Raw genomic sequence first — 22217 nt, 5'->3', positions numbered from 1 at the left:
TATTTTTTAAAATGTTATTTCTTCAATAATAAATTAGCCTTAGCTTACTGTAACATTTTAACTTCATAAACATTTAAAATTTTTTTAACTTTTTACTTTTTTGTAATAGCTGCAAACATAAACATGTATTCAGCTGTAGAAAACTATTTTCCTTATATCCTTAGTCTGTAACCTTTCTTCCTATTAAAAAATGTTTTTAAAACTTTTTAAACTTATTTTAAAAAACGAAGACATGAACACACATGTTAGCTGATGCCTACACAAGGTTGGGATCATCAATATCACTGTCTTCTACCTCCACATCTTGTCCCACTAGAAGGTCTTCAAGGGCAATAACAGGCATGGAGCTGTCATCTCCTATGATAACAATGCCTTCTTCTGGAATACTCCCTGAAGGACCTGCCTGGGGCTGTCAGATAATTAATGTTTTTTTAAATAAGTAGAAGGAGTACACTCTAAAATAACTTTAATAGTATAGTATAATAAATATATAAACCAGTGACATGGCCATTTATTTTTATCAAGTATTATGTACGATACATAATTGTATGTGCTATGCATTTATACAGCTGACAGCACGGTAGATTTATTTATATCAGCATCACCACAAACACATGAGTACTGCATTGTGCTGTGACGATACGGCAGCTGCTGGGTGATAGGAGTTTTTCAGCTCCCGTATAATCTTATGGGACCACTGTTGCATATGCTGTTCACAGTTGATCAAAACATTGTCATGCTGTGCATGACTGTATTCAATGGGAAGTCTTATACTTCTTATTTGATATACTTGTTCTTTCTCATTTTCTTTTTTGATTACCTAAAATTAGTAGTGATGTGTCTACTTTGTGAAGTTCTTTTTTCTTTTTTTCTTTTTTGAGACGGAGTCTTGCTCTGTTGCCCAGGCTGGAATGCAGTGGCGTGATCTCAGCTCACTGCAACCACCGCCTCCCAGGTTCAAGCTATTCTGCCTCAGCCTCCTGAGTAGCTGGGACTACAGGGGCATGCCACGACGCCCGGCTAATTTTTTGCATTTTTTTAGCAGAGACGGGGTTTCACCGTATTAGCCAGGATGGTCTCAGTCTCCTGACCTCATGATCTGCCCACCTCGGCCTCCCAAAGTGCTGGGATTACAGGCATGAGCCACTGTGCCTGGCCTTTTTTTTCATACATTAAAAAAAAAAGATTTTGGACAGGTGCGGTGGTTCACACCTGTAATTCCAGCACTTTGGGAGACCATGGCAGAAAGATTGCTTGGGCCCAGCAGTTTGAGACCAGACTGGACAACATGGTGAGACCTTGTCTCTACAAAAAATTAGCCGGATGCGGTGGCACATGCCTGTGGTCCCAGCTACATGGGAGGCTGAGGTGGGAAGAATGTTTGAGCTCAGGAGGTTGAGGTTGCAGTGAGCCGTGATTGTGCCATGGCACTTCAGCACTGGAGACAGAACAAGACCTATCTCAAAAAAAAAAAAAAAAAAAACCACACAAAATTTTGATTAACTAGTAAGTGCCACCTATGAATTTACCTTGTGAATTTCTGTTTTTATCTTATTTATTCCTGCCTTGTGCTTTGTTTGGTTTTTTATTTTTTAGTATTTTGAAAGGGGATTTAATTCCTTTTTTTAATTCTTTCACTTTTATTTATATATGTGTTTCAGGCTGTAGATCTTCCTCTGATCATTGCTTTAAGTGTATCCCATAGATTCTGATATTTAATGTTTTCATTATTATTTCTGGAAATTCTGTGATTTTGGCTTTATTTCCTTTTCATACAACAGCTGTATGAAAGGTATAAAAAGTCCCTTAATTTCCTGGTGGAAGGGTCTTTTTTAATCTTTTGATTTAGTTATTAATTTCTAGTTCTATTGCATTGGGGTCACAGGGTTTTATTTGTATAATTTCTGTGTTACGTAATTTACTGTTGCTTTTTCGGTGACATAATATTTTATCAGTTTTTATGAATGCTCCTTGTGTGTCTTGTGTTCATATACTTGGATAGTGCTTTGTGACCCAACTGAAAATATTTTCTAGTAGATAACTCATTCATGTTTATTGATATGATTTTTATGTTTGGTCTCAACTCATTATTATGTTATCATTTCTGTGTGTGCATTATATTAATAATTTTTCTATATGATGTGTTCTTTGCTCTTTTTAACTATCTCTTGATTTTTAAATATCTCTTGATATTTAAAATGGTCTTAGTTTTGTTGTAGTGGTTACCTTTGAACTTCCACCCCTTTAAAATGCTCCTAGTTACCTGTGTTCATATTTAAACATATACTATCTGGTTTGTGTTTTGGGGGTTTTTGTTTGTTTGTTTGTTTTTTGTTTTTGAGACAGAGTCTTACTCTGTTATCCAGGCTGGAGGCCAGTGGCACAATCACAGATTCCTACAGTCTCGACCTCCTGGGCTCAAGAATTTCTCCCTACTCAGCCTCCCAAGGAGCTGGGACTACATGTGTGTGCCACCAAGCCTGGCTAATTTTTTAATTTTTTGTAGAAATGGGGTTTCACTCTATTGCCTAGGCTGGTCTCGAACTCCTGGGCCCAAGCAGTCCTCCCACCTTGGCCTCCCAAAGTGCCAGGATTACAGGCATGAGCCACCGCGCCTGGCCTGGTTTGTTAGTTTTTAATGATACCTTTTGACTCTGAATTATTAACACACTTAATAATAATGTGCTTGTTCTGCTCTCATTTTTCCCTTTCTCTTCCTATTTTTCGGTTGCATTATTTCTGCCTCGTCAGAATACTAAACAGATTATTTTTTAACTGTCATCTACATTTGTTTTAGTCTTTATACATTAAATATATTAAATGTTTCCTGTCTTAGTCCTTTTGTGCTGCTATAATAGAAAACTACAATCTGGGTAATTTATAAAGAACAGAAACTTCTCACACTTCTGGCAGCTGGAAAGCTGAGGTCAAGGTACGGGCAGGTTTGGTTGTGGGACTGCTTTCCCCTTCCAAGATGTTGCCTTGTTGCGCATCCTCCAGAGGGAATGAATGCGGCCTCCTCACGTCGGGGAAGATGGAAGAGCAAGCCAGCAACACTGCAGAGGAAACCTTACTCCCATTCATGAGGAGAGGAGCCCTCATGACCTAATAGTCTCTTAAAGGCTGCACTTCTTAATAGCATCACATTGGCCACTACATTTCAACACTTGAATTTTGGAGGGGACACATTCAAATCATAGCACTCACCATCAGTCCTTTTTCTGAAGTTTCCACAGTGATCTCTTGGTTGGATAAAGCTTATCTTCTTGTGGATGGTTGCAAAAGAGCTCATGGATACATACTTTCTGAGATCTTGCTTATTTAAACTTTTTTTTTCTTATATATTCAGTATTGGGGCGACAGCTTGGCAGGATATTTAATTTCATAATTTAATTAGTTCATAATTTTCTTTCGTTGAGTTACTTGAAAATGACACTCCGTTATTGCCTTGTTTTGTATTTCTTTTGAGAAATCTGATTCCAGTCTGATTCTCTTGCCTTATAAGTTTTGGACTTATTTTGCTTGTGTGCCCTGAGGATTTTTCCTTTATTTTTTAAATAAAGTTTAAATGATATACTAGAATATTTCACAAAATTCATTGTTAAGGATGTTTTCCCAGGTACACAGTGGGCCTTTTTAATTTGTATATCCAGGTTTTTCTTTATTTCCAGGAAGTTTTCTTGCATAAAAGTTTTAAATACTAGTTCTGTTCTAATGTGTTGTTTTTCTTCTTCAGGAGATCTAATTTATGTAATTTGATTTTGTCTTTTGCAACCTCTTTCTATTTTCTCTACTTTATCTCACTTTCATTCTCTAGGATTATTTAAAATAATAATTGAATTAAAAATAGTTTTATTCAAATCTAGTTTTCCTTGGGTCCTTATAACTCGGTTTTCATTTCTGATGGATTTTGCCTTTTTCTTCTGTTTCTCTCATGAGTTCAATCAGCCTTTCTGTTCTTTGGAGTTTTGTTTGTTTTACCTATTTCTATTCTAAGTTTTTCAATATTTAATTCAAACTTGTTTTTAAATGCTTATTTGAGAATATTTAGTTCAGAGTGGAATATTGAGTTAGAATTTTCTTCTGCTTCATAGTTGGTTTTGGGAAGATTCATCTACTCAAGTGTTTTTAGTATTTTCTATTTTCTATTTCCTTTTGTAATAGTTTGTGTAGATGAAGATTGCTTACACATTTGCATTTTGTGGATAGAATAGCAGTTTGGGGTGGTTTATAAATTGTTAGTTCAAAAACACCCTCTTTTGCATAGACAATCAGAAGAAAGATTGTATGTCCTTTAATAGTTTTTCTTTGGTCTTAAATTTTCCTTTCTTGCTTATTTTTCCCTTTACCCCACAAGATTCCTTTCTCTTCCTTTTATCTTCTGCTCTTTGGAACTGTCTTCAGCCTTTCTAAGACTACCTCCTCAAGTTTCATTTATACTGTTAAGCTCCTTTCTTATAGTCTGCTCTGGTTTTCTAGAACTTTTTTTTCAGTATTCTGGCATTCACACTGGTAGTGGTTTTCTCTTTCTTGGGGTTACCGTAGTTTAGTCTGAGCCCTTTTGTTCTCTACTCTTCTGGGCATTGCCCCCACAACTCTGCCTTCCCTTTTGCAAAGAGTTAGAGTGAGAGCTTGAGAAATACCTCTGCTGGAAATTGGTGCTTATATTTTCTAATTAAAGGCAATTTGATGTTTGTATTGTTCTGTATCTTCTAGTTATGTCGAAGTCATGGAATTTGCATACCTTTGTATAGTTTATATAGTTTGGGGAGGATAGAGGACTGTGATTGCGGTGTACACAGTCACTATTACCTTGGCTGCCCAAAGATCTATTCTGTTTACCTCTTTATTGCCAGCGTCTTCCTTTTAGAGTGTATGTTCTATTAAAACAAGAACCATCTTTGTTTTATTTACTACTTTATCCCCAATGCCTAGTACATAGAAGATGTAATTGTTGAATAACTGCTTCAAAATGTGTGTATGTTTTACCCATTTTTCTATTAAATTATTCATACTTGTCTTATTTATAGTTCCTATTATATAGAAGGTTAACAGTCTTATAGGGCAATAATACATCTTATTCATAAGAGCTTAAGATGTATATCAGATGTCAATTTTTCTACAGCTTTTATTTAGATTAAATGATGCAAGATTTAAATTTATAGAAAATTAAAGCTGGGTTTAGTACTGTAATCCCAGTACTTTAGGAGGCTGAGGCAGAAGGATTGCTTGAGACTAGGAGTTTCCAAATAGCCTGGGCAACATAGTAGGACCCTGTCTCCACAAAAATATTTTAAAAATTAGCTGGGCATGGTGGTATGCACCTATAGTCCTAGTTACTCAAGAGGCTGAGGCAGGAAGATCATGTGAGCCCAGAAGGTTGAGGCTGCAGGGAGCCATGATTGCACCACTGCACGTCTGGGTGAAGAAAGAGACCTTGTGAAAGAAAGAAACGTGTACACCTGGGTGACAGAAGGAGACCCTGTGAAAGAAAGAAAGAGAGAGAAAGAAAGGAAAGAGGAAGGAAGGAAGGGAGGGAGGGAGGGAGAAAGAAGGAAGAGGGGGAAGGGGGAGGGGGAGGTTCAGAGAGGGAGGGAAGGGAAGGAAGAAAGGAAAGGAAGGAAGGAAGGGAGGGGAGGAGGGAGGGAGGAAGGAAGGAAATTAAACTGATCTGGTGCCATTGGTGGTATTCATAATTGTTATTTAATTTTCTTTTAATCATTGTAGTATTTTAGGCTCTTTAACAAATAGAGAGCATAACCTCCTGCCCAGTAGGATTTTATACTTTGTTTTTGCCTTTGTTTCCTTTTATTGATAGACAATATTTTACATATTTATGGGATACATGTGATAATTTTTACATGTGTAGACTGTGTAATGATCAAGTCAGGGTGTTTGAGGTATTCAGCTCCTTGAGTACTTATCTGTGTGTTGGTAATATTTCAATCCCTCTCTTATAACTCCTTTGAAATACACAATATATTGTTGCTAACTATAGGAACCCTAGTCTGCTATCAAACATTAGAACTTATTTCTTCTGTCTAACTGTAAATATATACCCATTCACCGATCTTTTTTCATTTTCTCCTCCCACCATCACACCTTTCCCAGCTTCTGGTAACCATCATTCTATACTCTATGTTCATGAGATCAAGTTCTTCAGGTCCCATATATCAGTGAGAAGATTCAGTATTTGTCTTTCTGTGCCTGGCTTATTTCACTTAACATGATGGCCTCCAGTTCTATCCATGTTGCACCAAATGACATGATTTTCCTCCTTTTTAAGGCTGAATAATATTCCATTGTGTATATACCACATTTTCTGTATCCATTTATCTGCTAATTGACACTTAGGTTGATTCCATGTCTTTGGTATTGTGAATAGTGCTGTGATAAACATCCTAGTGTGTGTATCCCTTTGATGCACTGATTTATTTTCCCTTGGACATATATCCAGTATTGGGATTACCTGATTGTATGTTAGTTTTTTTATTTTTAGTTTTTTAAAAAAAATCTCCAATAGTTTTTAGCAGTTGTACTAATTTACATGAATCATTATGTAAAAGAGTGCCCTTTTCGCTATATCCTCACCAGCATCTGTTCTTTTTTGTCTTTTTAATGATAGTCATTCTATCCATTCAATTCTGATGTTATCTGAAAGTAATGATAATAGCCATTATAATTGCAGTAAGATGATAGCTTTTTTTTTTTTTTTTTTTTTTTGAGACAGAGTCTCGCTCTGTCACCCAGGCTAGAGTGTAGTGGCGTGATCTTGGCTGACTGCAAGCTCCACTTCCCAGGTTCATGCCATTCTCCTGCCTCAGCTTCCTGAGTAGCTGGGATTACAGATGCCCACCAACATGCCTAGCTAATTTTTGTATTTTTGGTAGAGATGGGGTTTACACCATGTTGGTCAGGCTGGTCTGGAACTTTTGACCTTAGGTGATCTACCTGCCTCAGTCTCCCAAAGTGCTAGGACCATAGGCATGAGCCATCGCACCTCGCCATAAGATGATATCTTATTTGGTTTTGATTTGTATTTCCTTGATGATTAGTGATATTGAGCATTTTTTAATATACCTGTTAGCCATAATATGTCTTCTTTTGAGAATTCTCTATTTATGTCCTTTGCTTATTTTTTAGTGGAGTTATTTGTGGTTTTTTGTTGAGTTGTTTGCATTTCTTATATATTCTGGATATTAGTCGCTTGTCAGATGAATAGTTTGCAAGTAGTTTCTCCCATTCAACAAGTTGTCTCTTTGTTGATTGTTTCCTTTGCTGTTTAGAAGCTTTTTAGTTTAATATAGTCCCATTTGTCTATTTCTGTTTTAGTTGTCTGTGTTTTTGAAGTCATAGACATAAAGTCTGCCTACACCAATGTCCAGAAGTGTTTTTTTAAATGTTTTCTTCTAGTAATTTTATAGTTTTAGGTCTTACATTTAAGTCTTTAATCCATCTTGAATTGATTTTTATATATGGTGAGAGATAGGGGTCTCACCCTATCTCTGAGGGAAAAGCTTTTCCTCATTCACTATGATGTTAGTTGTGGGTTTGTCACTTAGGTTTTTATTATCTTGAAACATGTTCCTTCTGTGCCTAGTTTTTTGAGCATTTTTATCATGAAGCGATGTTGAATCTTATCAAATGTTTTTTCTGCATCTATTGATGATCATATTTTTTTCCTTCATTCTGTTGATGTGATGTATCCTTTATTAATTCCTCTGTGTTAAACCATCCTTGTTTCCTTGGTATAAATCCCATTTGATTATGGTGTATCATCTTTTTGATACAGTGTTGAATTCAGTTGGCTGGTATTTTGTTGAGGATTTTTACATCTGTGTTTATCAGGGATATTGGCCTATTGTTTTCTTTTTTTGTTGTGTCTTTGTCTGGTTTTTGGTATCAGAGTAATGCTGGCCTCATAGAATAAGTTAGGAAAAGTTCCCTCCTCTTCAATTTTTATGGAATAGTTTGAAGAGGATTGGTATTAGTTCTTTATTGTTTTGTAGAATTTGGCAGTGAAGCCCTCTGGTCTCGTACTTTTCTTTGTTGGAAGACTTCTTACTACTGATTCAGTCTCGCTACTCATTATTGATCTGTTCAGGTTTTCTATTTCTGATTCAAATCTTGATAAGTTGTAAGTTTCCAGGAATTCATCCATATCCTCCAGGTTTTCCAGTTTGTTCATGTATACCTCATAATAGTCTCTCGTAATCTTTTGTATTTCTGTAGTGTGAGTCGTAATGCTTCCTTTTCCATTTCTGATTTTGTTTATTTGGGTTTTTCCTCTTCTTGGTCTAGCTAGTGATTTATCAATTTTGTTTATCTTTTCAAAGAACCAAATTTTTGTTTCACTTATCCTTTATTTTTTTGTTTTATTTTTTGGTCTTTGTTTTGTTCTCCTCTGATCTTTATTATTTCCTTCTGCTATTTTGGGGTTTGGTTTTGTTTTTTTGGTTTTTTTTGTTTTTTTTTTTTGCTTTTCTAGTTTCTTGAGGCACATTGTTAGATTGCTATTTGAAATCTTTCTACTTTTTTGATGTAGGCATTTATTGCTATAAACTTGCCTCTTAGTACTGCTTTTGCTTTTGCTGTGTCACATGGGTTTTGGTATGTTGTATTTCTGTATTCATTTGTTTCAAAATATTTTTTAATTTTCATCTTAATTTCCTCGTTGACCCAATGGTTGCTCAGGAGCATGTAGTTTAATTTTCATATATTTGTATAGTTTCCAAAGTTTTTCTTGGTATTGATTCCTGGTTTTATTTCATTGTGGTCTGAGAAGATAATTAATACGATTTCGATTTTTAAAAATTTTTTGAGACTTGTTTTGTGGCTTAACATATGATCTGTCTTTGAGAATGTTCCATGTGGTAATGAGAAGAATTGTTGTATAAGATGTTCTGTAGGCCAGGCGAGGTGGCTCATGCCTGTAATCCCAGCACTTTGAGAGGCCAAGGTGGGCAGATCACAAGGTCAAGAGTTTGAGACCAGCCTGGCCAACATGGTGAAACTCCGTCTCTACTAAAAATACAAAAATTAGCTGGAAATGGTGGTGGGCACCTGTAGTACCAGCTACTTGGGAGGCTGAGGCAGGAGAATCGCTTGAACCCGGGAGGCAGAGGTTGCAGTGAGCTGAGATCACACCACTGCACTCTAGCCTAGGCGACAGAGCTAGAGTCTGTCTCAAAAAAAAAAAAAAAAAAGATGTTCTGTAAATGTCTCTTAAGTACAGTCTGTCCAAGGTCCAGTTTAAATCCAATGATTCTTTGTTGATTTTCTGTCTAGATGGTCTGTCTAATGCTGAGAGTGGGGTGTTGAAGTACCACACAAATTATTTATTGGAATCTATCTGTCTTTCCATCTAGTAATATTTACTTGATGAATTTAGGTGTGCCAGTGTTGAGAACATATACATCCTCTTGCTGGATTGATCTTTCTATCATTATATAGTGACTTCATGTTTTCTACTGTTTTTGGATTAAGGTATATTTTATCTGATATAGGTATAGCTACTCCTGTGCACTTTTGGTTTCCATTTTCAGGGAATATCTTTTTCCATACATTTACTTTTGATCTGTAAGCCTTTTTACAAGTAAAGTATGTTTCTTGTAAGCAGCATCCAGTTGGTCATAACTGTAATCCATTCAGCCAGTCTGTGTCTTTTAAGTGGAGAATGTAATCCATTTTCATTCTAGGTTACTATTGATATTTGAGGTTTTGTTCCTGTCACGTTGCTAATTGCTTTCTGGTTGTTTTGTTCTTTGTTCCTTCCTTTTTCTCCTATTGTTCCTCATTGTGATTTGGTAGTTTGGTGTAGTGATACCATTTGAATCCTTTCTCTTTCTTATTTGTGTGTTTGCTTTAACAATATTTTATACTTTCATGTGTTCTCAGGATGGAAAATGTCATCCTTTCATTTCCAGACTTAGATCTCCCTTGAGCATTTCTTGTAGGGCTGGTATAGTGGTGATGAATTCTTTCAGCTTTTGCTTTTCTGGGAAAGACTTTATTTCTCCTTCATTTACAAAGGATAATTTCGTTGGATGTAGTATGCTTGGATAGCAGTTTTGTTTTTTTGTTTTTTCTTTCAACACTGACTATATCACCCCATTCTTTCCTGGCCTGTGAGGTTTCTGCTGAGAAATGCCCTGTTGGTCTGAAGGGGGTCCTTTTTAGGTGACAAGATGCTTATCTCTTGCTCTTTTTAGAATTTTGACTTTAGACAATTTGACTATAATGTGCCATGGAGAAGTCCTTCTTTCATTTTATCTGTTTGGGGATCTCAGAGCTTCCTGTATCTGGATGTCTAAATATCTCGCTAGATTTGGGGCGTTTTCATCTGGTATTTCATTAAATAGGTTTTCTACCCTTTTGCTCTCTCTTTACCTCCTGGAACCCTGATAATTTGCATATTTTATGGCCACTTTATGGTGTCCCGTATGTCACAAAGGCTTTGCTTATTCCTTTTTATTACTTTTTCTTTATTTTTGTCTATATTGTTTCAAAAGACTTGTCTTTGAGTTCTGAAATTATTCTTTCTGTTTGATCTGGCCTATTGTTGAATCTTTTGAATGTATTTTTTATTTCATTCAATGAATTCTTCATTTCCAGAATTTGTTTGATTCTTTTTTATAGTGTATATCTCTTTGGTAAATTTCTCATTCATAGCCTGAATTATTTTTCAGATTTCTTTGTACTTTTTTTTTTTTTTTTTGGAGATGGAGTCTTTTTTTGTGGCCCAGGCTGGAGCGCAGTGGCATGATCTTGGCTTATTGCAATCTCTGCCTCCGAGGTTCATGTGATTCTCCTGCCTCAGCCTTCAGAGTAGCTGGAATTACAGGTGCATACTACCATAGCCAGCTAAATTTTTGCATTTTTAGGAGAGACAGGGTTTCACCATGTTGACCAGGCTGGTCTCAAACTCCTAACCTCAAGCAATCTGCCTGCCTGAGCCTCCCAAAGTTCTGGGATTACAGGCGTGAGCCACTGCACCTGGCCTCTTTGTGTGTTTTTTACAATTCTCTTGTATCTCACTAAGCTTCTTTAGAATCAATAATTTGAATTCTTTTGGGGGGACTTTATGAATTTCGTTTTGATTGGGATGTGTTGCTGGAGAATTATTCTTTTCCTTGGAGGGTGTTACATTTCATTGCGTTGTCATGTTTCATGTATTCTTACACTGGTATCTACACATCTGGTGTAACAGTCACTTCTGCCAACTTTTAAAATTTGCTTTCATAGGGGAAGATTCTTTCCTGTAGATGTATCTATGCTATTGGATGCGCAGGGCACTTTGGCTTTGATTCTGAATGTGTTCAGTAGCATGGTCTCTGTATGATTTCTTTGGCTGTAAATAGCATCAATAGTACCTGTGATTTTCTTAGTGGCTTAGGGTGCAGTTAGTGGAGGCTGTGGTGAAGTTTTGCTGGGGACTGGGACACCAGGTGGGCCAGTCTTTGGACCCTGATGGTGGCACCAGCGGGCCAAGTATGCCTGTCCTTAGGCTCCAGGGCTGTGTTTGCTTGCACCAGTGTTAGCAGTTCCAGGCAAGCTGATTTTTGGGTCTCCTGGTGTATTGGAGGCCAGTAGTGGCAGCAGTGCAAGGGTGGGTGGGTTCTCCGACCCCTGGGCAACTGGTGTAGTATGGGCGATGGCAGTGGTGGGACAATCCTCTGTGTCCCGTGCAGTGCATGCTGGTGTTGGCAGTGGCTGCAAAGGGCTGGACAGGCCATTCTCCAGGCCTGCAGGTGGCATGTGCAGGTAGGTGCCAGCTGTGGTGGTAGCAGCCAGGAAGGTAAGCCCAACCTTATTCCCCTGGGAGGAGTGTTTAGGTGCCAACATTGGTGGACTGGGCTGGGCAATCCCTTCACTCCCCCTACCCCCCGATTATATGCTGTGCCATGGAGGGCATCAAAGCCAGGCCAATTAGGCTAGTTTTCAGTCCCCCTGATGGTATGTGCAGGTGCCAGCCATGGTAGGTAGGGGCGGGGCAATCCCCAGGAATGCTCACATTGTTGTCCTGCTGCTCAGGAGGACAAGGCCACCTTCATTGGTAGCAGCCTTGGCTGATGTGTGGGAAATGTGCACGCCCCTCATGCCTCAGCCCTGACGGTGGTAGCCTGTGCCTCGATGGCACTCAGCCTGGGTGCAGTAGCCTGCAGTCACTTGCACCTAAGCACTGGGTGTAACAGCCCATGTTTCTCTTGAGCCTTAGCTACAGCACTGCTGGGCTCTAGGACACTGCAGTTTATTTGAGGTGGGGCTCTAAAATGGTGCCTTGCTGCAGCTTAGGTCTCGAGTTGTGTGGCACCCAGCGCTAGCGCTCTCCCGAGAGCAGTGCTGTCACACGGTCTCCCAGCAGTGTTAGTTTCCAGTGCCTGTGAGGGCCAAGAGATTTTCCCATGACTAGGATTGCAGGATTCATGGTGGAAATATGGACCACTGAGGTTCTCTTACCCTTTATCCATATTGGGGAATCTCAGCTCCCCACCAGTCCTGGCCAATCCGACTTCCTTCTTCCTTGCTTTAGGTATTTCTTGTCACTTTTTCTGTTGAGTTCCAGTGTCCTGTCTTGGATGATCCATTTGAAGTATGATTAGTCACTATTTCGGTTCTTCTTAGTAGAGGAGGCAAGTACAAATTGCTTCTAGTCAGCCATCTTGAATCCTCTCCCACCTTTTAAAGCACTCAGAAGGGAGTTGATGATTCTGGTCTACTGTGCTTTATCAGGGCTGAACAATGCCTCTCTCTAGTTGCCCCTGGTGTGTGCCTTACATCGGTAAAGGAAAAGAGGGAAATAACAGAGCCAAAATGATAATGAGCAGAAGAATGAGTTTAGAAGGAGAATGAAAGGCAAGGCCGGGCATGGTGGCTCACATCTGTAGTCCCAGCACTTTGGGAGGCCGCGGCAGGACGATCACTTGAGCCCAGGAGTTTGAGACCAGCCTAGGCAACATAGTGAGACCCCGTCTGTACAAAAAAATAACAAATAGAAAGGCAAGAAGGGAAAGGTTGGTTGGAAAATATGGACAAAAGGTGCTGAAGTTATTGTTGTCAGAATATATGCATATAAAATTCTCTCTGTCTGTAATATAAATATATATATATATATATGGACAAAAGGTAGACACCTAAGAAGTGCCACTCACCATGGCTTCTGTTACATCTTGGCCCCTGTGCTCTAAGTTGTCTTGCTCTAGGAACATATTCTCTTTGCCTAAAAATAGACAAGCACCATCAAGCAGTGTTATTAGGTCCTTTTTGTTATCTAACTAGTAAAACTCCTGCAAACAGAGAGATGCTTAGAGTAGGGGATTCATTCTAGAGAGAATAACACAATTTTATTAGCTGAGGGAATTTTGTGTTTTGCTTGCTTCCATTGAGAATGTTTGGCTGTTTCATTGATTGGCAAGGAAACAAGGGAGCCTTTCATTTTTAGGAAGGCTTTAGAGGGCAAACTGGGTGGTGCCTGGTGAAGTGAGTGTCTGCTAGTGAATGACATTTGGTCTATTTTTATAGTTGGAAACATTCTACCCTTGAGCTTATTGTTTAAGCAGGCAAGAGAGCATGCTGTGCAGTTATGAGTGGAATTTTTACATTTGATCTCAGGATCTGTGTCCTCCCTCATAGTTAAAACCTCCGTGTGTTTGGCTTCTGAATTTATAAATATTTTATTAGTTTCAGATTCTCCTCTCAATTTACTTATCTTGACCTTGCAGATTAACCAAAGTGAAGAGATTGGAAACATACCTGGCTAACATCTAACAGTCAATAGTTTGAGATTCGATTCCTTAAATTCCTCCTTTAAAAATCATTATAGCTGCTTGATTCCTTTCTTATATTTTCCCAGGCTCTTGCAACTCATCTGTAGCATCCTTGAGCCTTGTCAAACCACTGACAAAGATAACCCAGAGTTATTACTTTTTAAATGTATTCGAGCCAATTTCCTTTTTTTTTTTTTTTTTTTTTTTTGAGACAGAGTCTTACTCTGTCACCCCAGGCGGCTGGAGTGCAGTGATGTAATTTCGGCTCACCACAACCTCTGCCTTCCAGTTCAAGCCATTCTCCTGCCTCAGCCTCCCGAGTAGCTGAGATTACAGGCGCCTGCCACCACGCCTGGCTAATTTTTATATTTTTAGTAGAGACGAAGGGATTCACCATGTTGGCCAGGCTGGTCTCGACCTCCTGACCTCAGGTGATTCGGCCTCCCAGAGTTCTGGGATTACAGGCGTGAGCCCTGCCCCAATTATTTTTCTTGAAAGTTTAATTTTTACATTGTGAGAAAAATTTAGTTTTTAATTTTTTTTCATTCTTTATCCAACTTGAGAGAAAAATAAATTTTTGGAAAAAAGTGTCCTTAATTTCAACACCAGAACTATTTTTTATTTCCTATTTCTACATTAATTCCTAGTGTTTGTCCTCATGCATATGAATTTTTGTCAGTTTCAGTGAGCTACTTTATATTCTGTTCTTTTCATTTAACATTTACCAGATTGTCTTTCAGTGATCTAATTTTTTTAAAATTTCCACTGTCCTTTAGACTTGATAGAATCCCTTTAGAGATTAACATTTAAATGATGTATTAACATTTTGAAACATCTTATTTTCCGAGGCTATCATGTTGTGTAACTAACATCAAGATATTTTCGTTGTCCCATATAGTTTATATATCTTAATGTAATTTGTGTCAGTCACTTAGTTTCTCTCAAATGTAAAAGTGAGCTTTCCAGAAAGGATATATAACTTTCAATTCATTGCTTATCTGAATTGCTTATTTGAAGTGTAATAGTTGGCTTTCTCCCATTTTTCTCAATCTGATTTTTTAACCAAAATGAAATCATTAGCTTGATTTATGTCATTTTATTTTTTTAGACTCACTTTATTATATTTGTCACATTTAGAGACAATTTTAAAGGCAATAATAGGCCAGGCCTAACACTTTTGGAGGCCGAGGCAGGTGGATCACTGGAGGTCAAGAGTTCAAGACCGGCCTGGCCAATATGGTGAAACCCCGTCTCTACTAAAAATATAAAAATTAGCCAGGTGTGGTGGTGTGTGCCTGTAATCCCAGCTACTTGGGAGGCTGAGGCAGGAGAATGGCTTGAACCTGGGAGGCGGAGGTTGCAGTGAGCCAAGATTGCACCATTGCACTCCATCCTGGGGGACAGAGTGAGACTGCGTCTCAAAAAAAAAGAAACAACAACAAAAAAACAAAAGCAGTAATAACTTCTAAATAATTTTTAAGTGTGCCAGAGTTTATTCTGTCAAAAACAAATCGTTTAGTGTTTTTTTTGTTGTCATGAACATTTGATTTCCTTTTGTCATTTTTTTCCCTTGGTTTGCAATATATTGGAACTGTTAACTTATAATTCTCTAATATGTACAGTTATTATGTATCTTCACTACAGTTTCTAGCAATTGAATGATACTCTCTACATATACATTTATTTGATATTGAGGCAAAGCAAAGAATAATATTCAGAGGATCCTAAAATCACATTTTAGAGAGTTACTTTCTTGTCTAAATCTTTCTCTAGAGTTGCCAGTAAGCAGAAAAAGTTAATTTCTCTCTCTTTCTCTGCCTGCTTTCACCTGTGATTGCTAATAATTATGCGTTAGGAGAAATAGGTGGACAGCAATAAAAATGAGATCTAAGTGATCCATAAATAGGTCTTCAAGCCTGTCTTGGTATTTGAAGTACCTAGAGTGTTGCCTGGCACAAAGTAATGAGTCAGTAGATTTTCGTTGAGTGGTTAGATAGATTGATAACTAAGCCAGTCATTAAAATCGTATTGCTCTCTGGGGTGGCCAAGTCTAAAATCTCCTTAAATTGTGCTAAATTAAGATTCTGAAGCTCATCCTGACGGTCAAACTGCATTGATTACCACAATATTGGTAATAACAGAGAGTTTTGTATTGTTTTCTAAGTGATGAATTGACATGTATACATGTTACACTTTTGTTTCTGAAGGAAGTAGAAATTCGGAACAAAGACCTGGAGGGACAACTGTCTGACTTAGAGCAACGTCTGGAGAAAAGTCAGAATGAACAAGAAGCTTTTCGCAGTAACCTGAAGACACTCTTAGAAATTCTGGATGGAAAGATATTTGAACTAACAGAATTACGAGATAACTTGGCCAAGCTACTAGAATGCAGCTAAGGAAAGTGAAATTTCAGTGCCAATTAATTAAAAGATACACTGTCTCTCTTCATAGGACTGTTTAGGCTCTGCATCAAGATTGCACAAAAAAAAAAAAAAAAAAAAAAAAAAATTTGAATATCACTCCTCCAGGAGGAGAATCTTTTGAAAATTGGAATTGTATATTTCACTGTAAATTTTAGAATCCAGCTTGTAGCTAGTTGGGGAAAAAAGAGATGAAAAACTTGAACTACAAATTACCTCCATGTATATTATTGGCCATAGTTAACTAGAAAGTTATAAATAGACACTTAATGCAATCTTTTTTCCTGATATTAGCCAATGGGAGAATTAACAATGTCTAGGTCACATCCCCTTTTTGTGTTCAACACAGTGAAGATTATCTGCTTTTTAAATTAATTTATTTACGATATCTAGAGCTGTGTTTTGTGCAAAAACTTAGTGATGAAAGCCTGTCTTTTGTTGTAATCTGAATAATTTCTCAGGATATTTTTGCACTGCTGAGAAGCAGTGCCATTACCAATTAATTCTTGCCAGGAGTGAGAGAGAGCTGTATCTTTAATTGAAATATACTATAACTGGGTGTATAGAGTTCTTCCCTTTTTTGTGCTGGAAGATATTTCACTCTGGTGACTACTCTGGTACACTCTGGTGTTCTCTAATCTTGTCTGTTGTATAGCTTACTTTTCCATATTGATTCCATGTATTTATGAGAAGATATTGTCTCCCATTTTATTACACATTTTAAAGCCAACTAACGAAGGCAGCTGAGTCCCTCAGAAATTTTTCTTTTTAAATTTCTAATAAATTTGACACACAGTACTGAAATACAGCAGCCCGTCATTGGCGGTCTGGTCTAGCAATGTTAAGTATATTTACAGAATATGCAGTTACATTTATTTATATATTTTGCAAGAAATCTTTTCTGAATGATCAATGCATTTCAATTTACGAATAATAATGGTTATTGGGGAACTGTTTATTATAGATAATTTTAAGGTGTATAGCTATTTTAAAGGGGGTCCATTTACATCAAACAGCCGATCAGAGGACTCTATCTAAATTGTGATCGTGGCAGATAGAGATGAAGTCATGTACTCTATCTGGCTCTACACACCAATCACATCTTGATTCAAACCTCACAAGGCAATATTCTGAACTGTTAACTAGGTATTTCAAAACAGGAATTAAATTCAATAGGCTCTTCTCAGTGAACAGGGTTTTAATGTTGTTTTGATGTAATTTTAAAAGACTTTTAGCAAATATGCATTTCTTTATATATTTATTTTATGAAGCTATTTTAAAAGTAAGCCAAGTGCTGTCTAGTCTGCTTATAAAGTAGGAATTGCATCAGAGTACATATATTCTTGCTGTACAATGCCTGTGATGTTGAGGAGGGTTCTTTTTTAAAGTGTGTGCTTGAGTATCTGACTCTATGGAGTCTACAAATGCACTGACTTCTTGTTTGTACCCCAAAATGATTGAATTGTTAAGTACAAAATTAAGCTAATTAACCAATTTGTAACCATTTTTTCACTCATAAACAGCTACTCAATACTAGATAATTTTGTTTTTTATGTATGTGTATGTACGTAAATACATACATATTAATTTACATTAGAGTGAAAAATAAATGGTTTGTTTCTGAAGTTAGTTTCTAAAGTGAGTTTTCAGGTGTCTCTGAAAAATTTATAACAATCATCATGTATTATATGTGCTGTAACATCATGTACGTTACCTCCATCTATTTTAGGACATTTTCCTCACCTATATATTATAGGGAGAATAATTTAGATACACATGCTCAGAGCTGAGATATTTCTCTGATAAATCAGGTAACAAAATGTATTTGATTGATGGAATTTTGAAGTAAATGTGATTTTATCCATCAGTTTCTGAGTAACAAAGAGCACCAAGTTTTAATTTAAATAGGGGATTTAACACTAGGGATCAGGGAGTTTAGTTATGAAGAGTTAAAAAAATTTAAAAAACAGTGTAAGCTATTGAAATGGCAAGTGAATTTAATTATGTAATAAAATATTTTTAAATTTTGACATAGTGATCATTTAATGAAAAAACTCACCAAAATGTCTCCATTTGAATTGTATTGATAATGTGGGACATATGTGTAATTCAATATATACATATACCCATATGTATATACAGAAAATTATTTTTAATACTTTCCTACTGGTATGAAATTTAAAATTGGAAATTTTGTGAGTGTTTTTCTTGTCCAATAGAGCCTGATTGTTTCCTTTTTTAGTGATTTAACAATCTCTTGAGGGCTGCACCTTTAAATTCCCAGATTGTCAATAGACATGTACAGTATATGGGATAAGGTGGACACAAGTGCACATATAAATAAAATCTTCTTAAGACTTTTAACTATTCATTTACAGTAGGAGAGTATGTAGAAATCATCATCCACAAGTCATAATTAGGTTGTGTGCCTACTGTAGTTTCTTCCATTTCTGTATTATATAAACATTTGCATATTGAAATTTGATTTTTCCCAGAGACAAGTATTATATACTGTATCTATATTTAAATCAAACTGTGGTAATATATTTCTCAGAAAATAATGTTGGGGACTATAGCCTGAACATGTGGACTTGAAGCGACATGGAGGAGGAGGTTGATCCCGTTGTGTATAAGTTAATATGTGATAACTATTGAACCTTGTACAAAAACAAAAATTGAAAAAAAAAAAAAGCAAAAATACAGTTTTTATTTTGAAATACATTTGTTCTCTGGAGAATGTACTTTATCTTTTTTTCCTCCAGTCTTTTACAGATATTTAAAAGCATTTAAATGATGACAGCATTTACTTAAATCTTTCAGGTGCTACTGGATTTTGCATTAGTGTGTTATGTTGTGAAATCCTAACTTTGACATAAAAGGTTTTATAAGTATTCCCCTGCCTGGAAAATTAGTTTTTGTTCTCCTCTCTCTCTCTTTCTCTTTTCCACTTTCTTTCTGCAGACTAAAACATGCTCACGAAGTTGCATCTCTCCTTGTCTCTATAGAAGATCTCCAGTACCATCATAGATTTGATGTTCTGCTGTCACTGAACTGTTGGGAAGCAGTTAGAGGAAAAGCTCACTTTTTTTTTCAGGTGGAAATAAAAGGAACACTCAAAATTAAGCCACCACCACCACTACCTTTAAAAACTAGTTTATTTGCCCTGTTAAAATTAAATGTATTCTTTAACATGTGGGCTACAGTCTCCCATGTTTTTATTTAACTGAAGCATATACACTTCAGTCACTTATCTCCTTGTGGTCCTGATTTTGTCAGTACTGGAATGGGAGGCAGGTCGGGGAAAGTTTGTTTGATGGCAGTGGATTCTTATTGTTGTTTTAACCATTGCATTTATTTGATATCAAATGATTTTGACATCCTGAAATTCTGTGCTTGAAGTCATGAAATGATTTTCATTGAATTTTTGCCTCCTAAATGTATAGCATGAAGTAAATTAATTTATACAAAATCTTAAGAAACCTTTCAGGTAAGAAGTAGTTGAGATTGACACTGTTAGAACATTTCTCAATTTCTAAATTTAGAAATTACTAGAAAAGGAAAGGATGTGTCATTCACCTTACTCCAAATTGTGAAAATGTATTTTTTCCTAATATTCATGTTAAATTTTACCTTGAAATTTTATGATAGTTTTTCTTCATGAGAAACTGCTGTATAGATGTCACACAAATACAAGCAAAGTTACTGAATTAAAGTAGTGGGTACTTAGCATTTTTTGTTTATATATTACCTAGTAAAATAGCTAAAAATCATATCCCAGAAAACGCAAAAACTCAGTCAGCACTACACTGCCTAGTGGTTTCTGCTTAGTACAATAAACAGAAAAAAAAAACATTTTAAGTGATTTTTACCAAAAACATGAACTAGGGAGAAATTGCATCTGGACTAGAATAGACAGAAGGCCACAAACTCCTAGTCGACTTCTTGTCAAGTCTCTCGTCTCTGTAAGGACCTCTCCTTTAGGTTAAAGGACACACCACTTCTTGGCCTTTTGGCTAAGATCAGGTGTAGGTTAAAGGACATATTCCAGAAGACACCAAGATTATATCTGGGTGGGAAGAGGATATTTTTTGTGAAAGCAGATGCAGAAAAAAGAGCAGGAACATGCTGCCTTCAGTTTTTATCTGAGGCATATCAGGATAGCCAGAGACACAGACCGACTATTTCCTACCTTGCTGCTGCTTTTAACCAGACAGATCGAGATGGCACTAATGAGTTTCAGAGACTTTCAGAAAACCCTGTCACTTGTCTTGTCAGGATTTGTAACCCAATATAAGACACCTGACATTCAGAACTCACCATTTTGTGGGATTCTGACCTACTTTTTTTTTTTTTTTTTTTTTGAGATGGAGTCTCACTCACTCTATTGCCCAGGTTGGAATGCAGTGGTGCGATCTTGGCTCACTGCAACCTCTGCCTCCCAGGTTCAAGCAATTCTGCCTCAGCCTCCTGAGTAGCTGGGACTACAGGCACCTGCCACCACGCCTGGCCAATTTTTGTATTTTAATTAGAGTCGGGGTTTCACCATGTTGCGTAGGCTGCTCTTGAACTCCTGACCTCAAGTGATCCACTCGCCTCGGCCTCCCAAAGTGCTGGGATTACAGGCCACCATGCCTGGCCCTGACCTACTTTTGCCGGTTGTTTTCATATCAGATATACCCAGGGATAGAAGTATTACTCTGTTTTCTTCTAACAACACGAAGTGAAGATAATGGGTGCCTAATAAATGCAAATATAAGGTCATTTCTGTAGCACAGAAAAATCTTTTGTGTTTATCAACATTCATGATTTTTCTTGTTACCTGTGTATTGTAACTACCTTACTATAGACACAGATATATTGTCAGTCACATCTATATGACTTGTGGATATGACTTACTTGATTATTCTACCTTAATTTATAAGGAATGACTATCTCAGGAAGCATGACTAGAAAGCAGATGTAGTTGAAGTGAATGTTTTCTCTGACTTCAGTTTGAAATGGAACATCAAGAAGTATGTATTAAACATCTGCTGTGTGATAGGCACTGTACTAATTGATATTTTATTTCTATGGATAGCGGCCTTTCCAGGGGTATTCCTGTGGGAGGGGAGGGGGATAAGGAAGGGAAGAGGCTCAAATGATTCTGCCTGCTGTTCCCATGGTTATTGGTCTAGTTATCCAGCACACTGGTGAAAAGGTGGAGGTCTTGCTCATATTTGTGGTACAATTTTTTTGGCTTTTCTGTCTTGCCTCTCTAGAGTATCTCTGTTAGGGCACTTGTTAACTAAATATTTCATATCTGGTCTTCTGAACGTCTTCAGTCTTCTTTGGTGTTTACAGTACTTCTTATGAAGTTATAAATTTTACTTTCTTTGCAGGTGTCATTTATGCAATATGTTTTGGACTCAATTTTTTTTTAAACTTACAAACTTCCAATAATCCAACAAAAGTAAGTAATTCTTTATATGCATACTTTTAATCTATAAATTTAAGTAGCAAACTATTTGGCCTTGGGAAAGCAGCTCATCTCTTAAGTTTTTAATGAAATGAGTTGTAAACCTATAAAACTCATCCCCGGACACTATATAGTAGTTTAACAGGATATGGGTTTTGCTGTCAGTACTGGGTGACTTTGTGGTCAATTCTGGTTGTGCCAGAACTTAATGTCTTTTTTTTTTTGAGGCGGAGTCTCACTCTGTCCCCCAGGCTGGAGTGCAGTGGCGCGATCTTGGCTCACTGCAAGCTCCGCCTCCCAGGTTCACACCATTCTCCTGCCTCAGCCTCCTGAGTAGCTGGGACTACAGGCACCTGCCACCACGCCTGGCTAATTTTTTTGTATTTTTAGTAGAGACGGGGTTTCACTGTGTTAGCCAGGATGGTCTCGATCTCCTGACCTCGTGATCCGCCCGCCTTGACCTCCCAAAGTGCTGGGATTACAAGTGTGAGCCACCACACCTGGCCCAGAACTTTATGTCTTTCTAGGTTGATGAAACCATTAGATCAGTTGCAGAAATAACTCATGGCTCTAGGA

At 37.2% G+C, this 22217-nt stretch overlaps 1 protein-coding gene across 3 annotated transcripts in view; it reads left to right on the top strand.

The window, feature by feature from the left end:
* HOMER1 (homer scaffold protein 1) overlaps nt 1–21855 on the top strand; it is a 150161-nt gene extending 128306 nt beyond the window's left edge. For 2 of the 3 annotated variants that reach the window (XM_063665435.1, XM_063665434.1), the window contains exon 9: nt 15974–18216. In XM_063665435.1, coding sequence (XP_063521505.1) covers nt 15974–16162 — 189 coding nt within the window. In that variant the 3' untranslated portion in view covers nt 16163–18216. Of the gene's footprint in view, nt 1–15973 lie in introns of all 3 variants that reach the window. The other variant, XM_054489741.2, reaches the window with a different exon arrangement.
* The last annotated feature ends 362 nt before the right edge of the window (nt 21856–22217 follow it).

The sequence above is a fragment of the Pongo pygmaeus genome, chromosome 4 (genome assembly GCF_028885625.2).
Source record: "Pongo pygmaeus isolate AG05252 chromosome 4, NHGRI_mPonPyg2-v2.0_pri, whole genome shotgun sequence".
NCBI lineage: Eukaryota > Metazoa > Chordata > Mammalia > Primates > Hominidae > Pongo > Pongo pygmaeus.
Note: the sequence above shows the minus strand (reverse complement) of the source record. Positions and strands in the feature narration are given on the sequence as shown.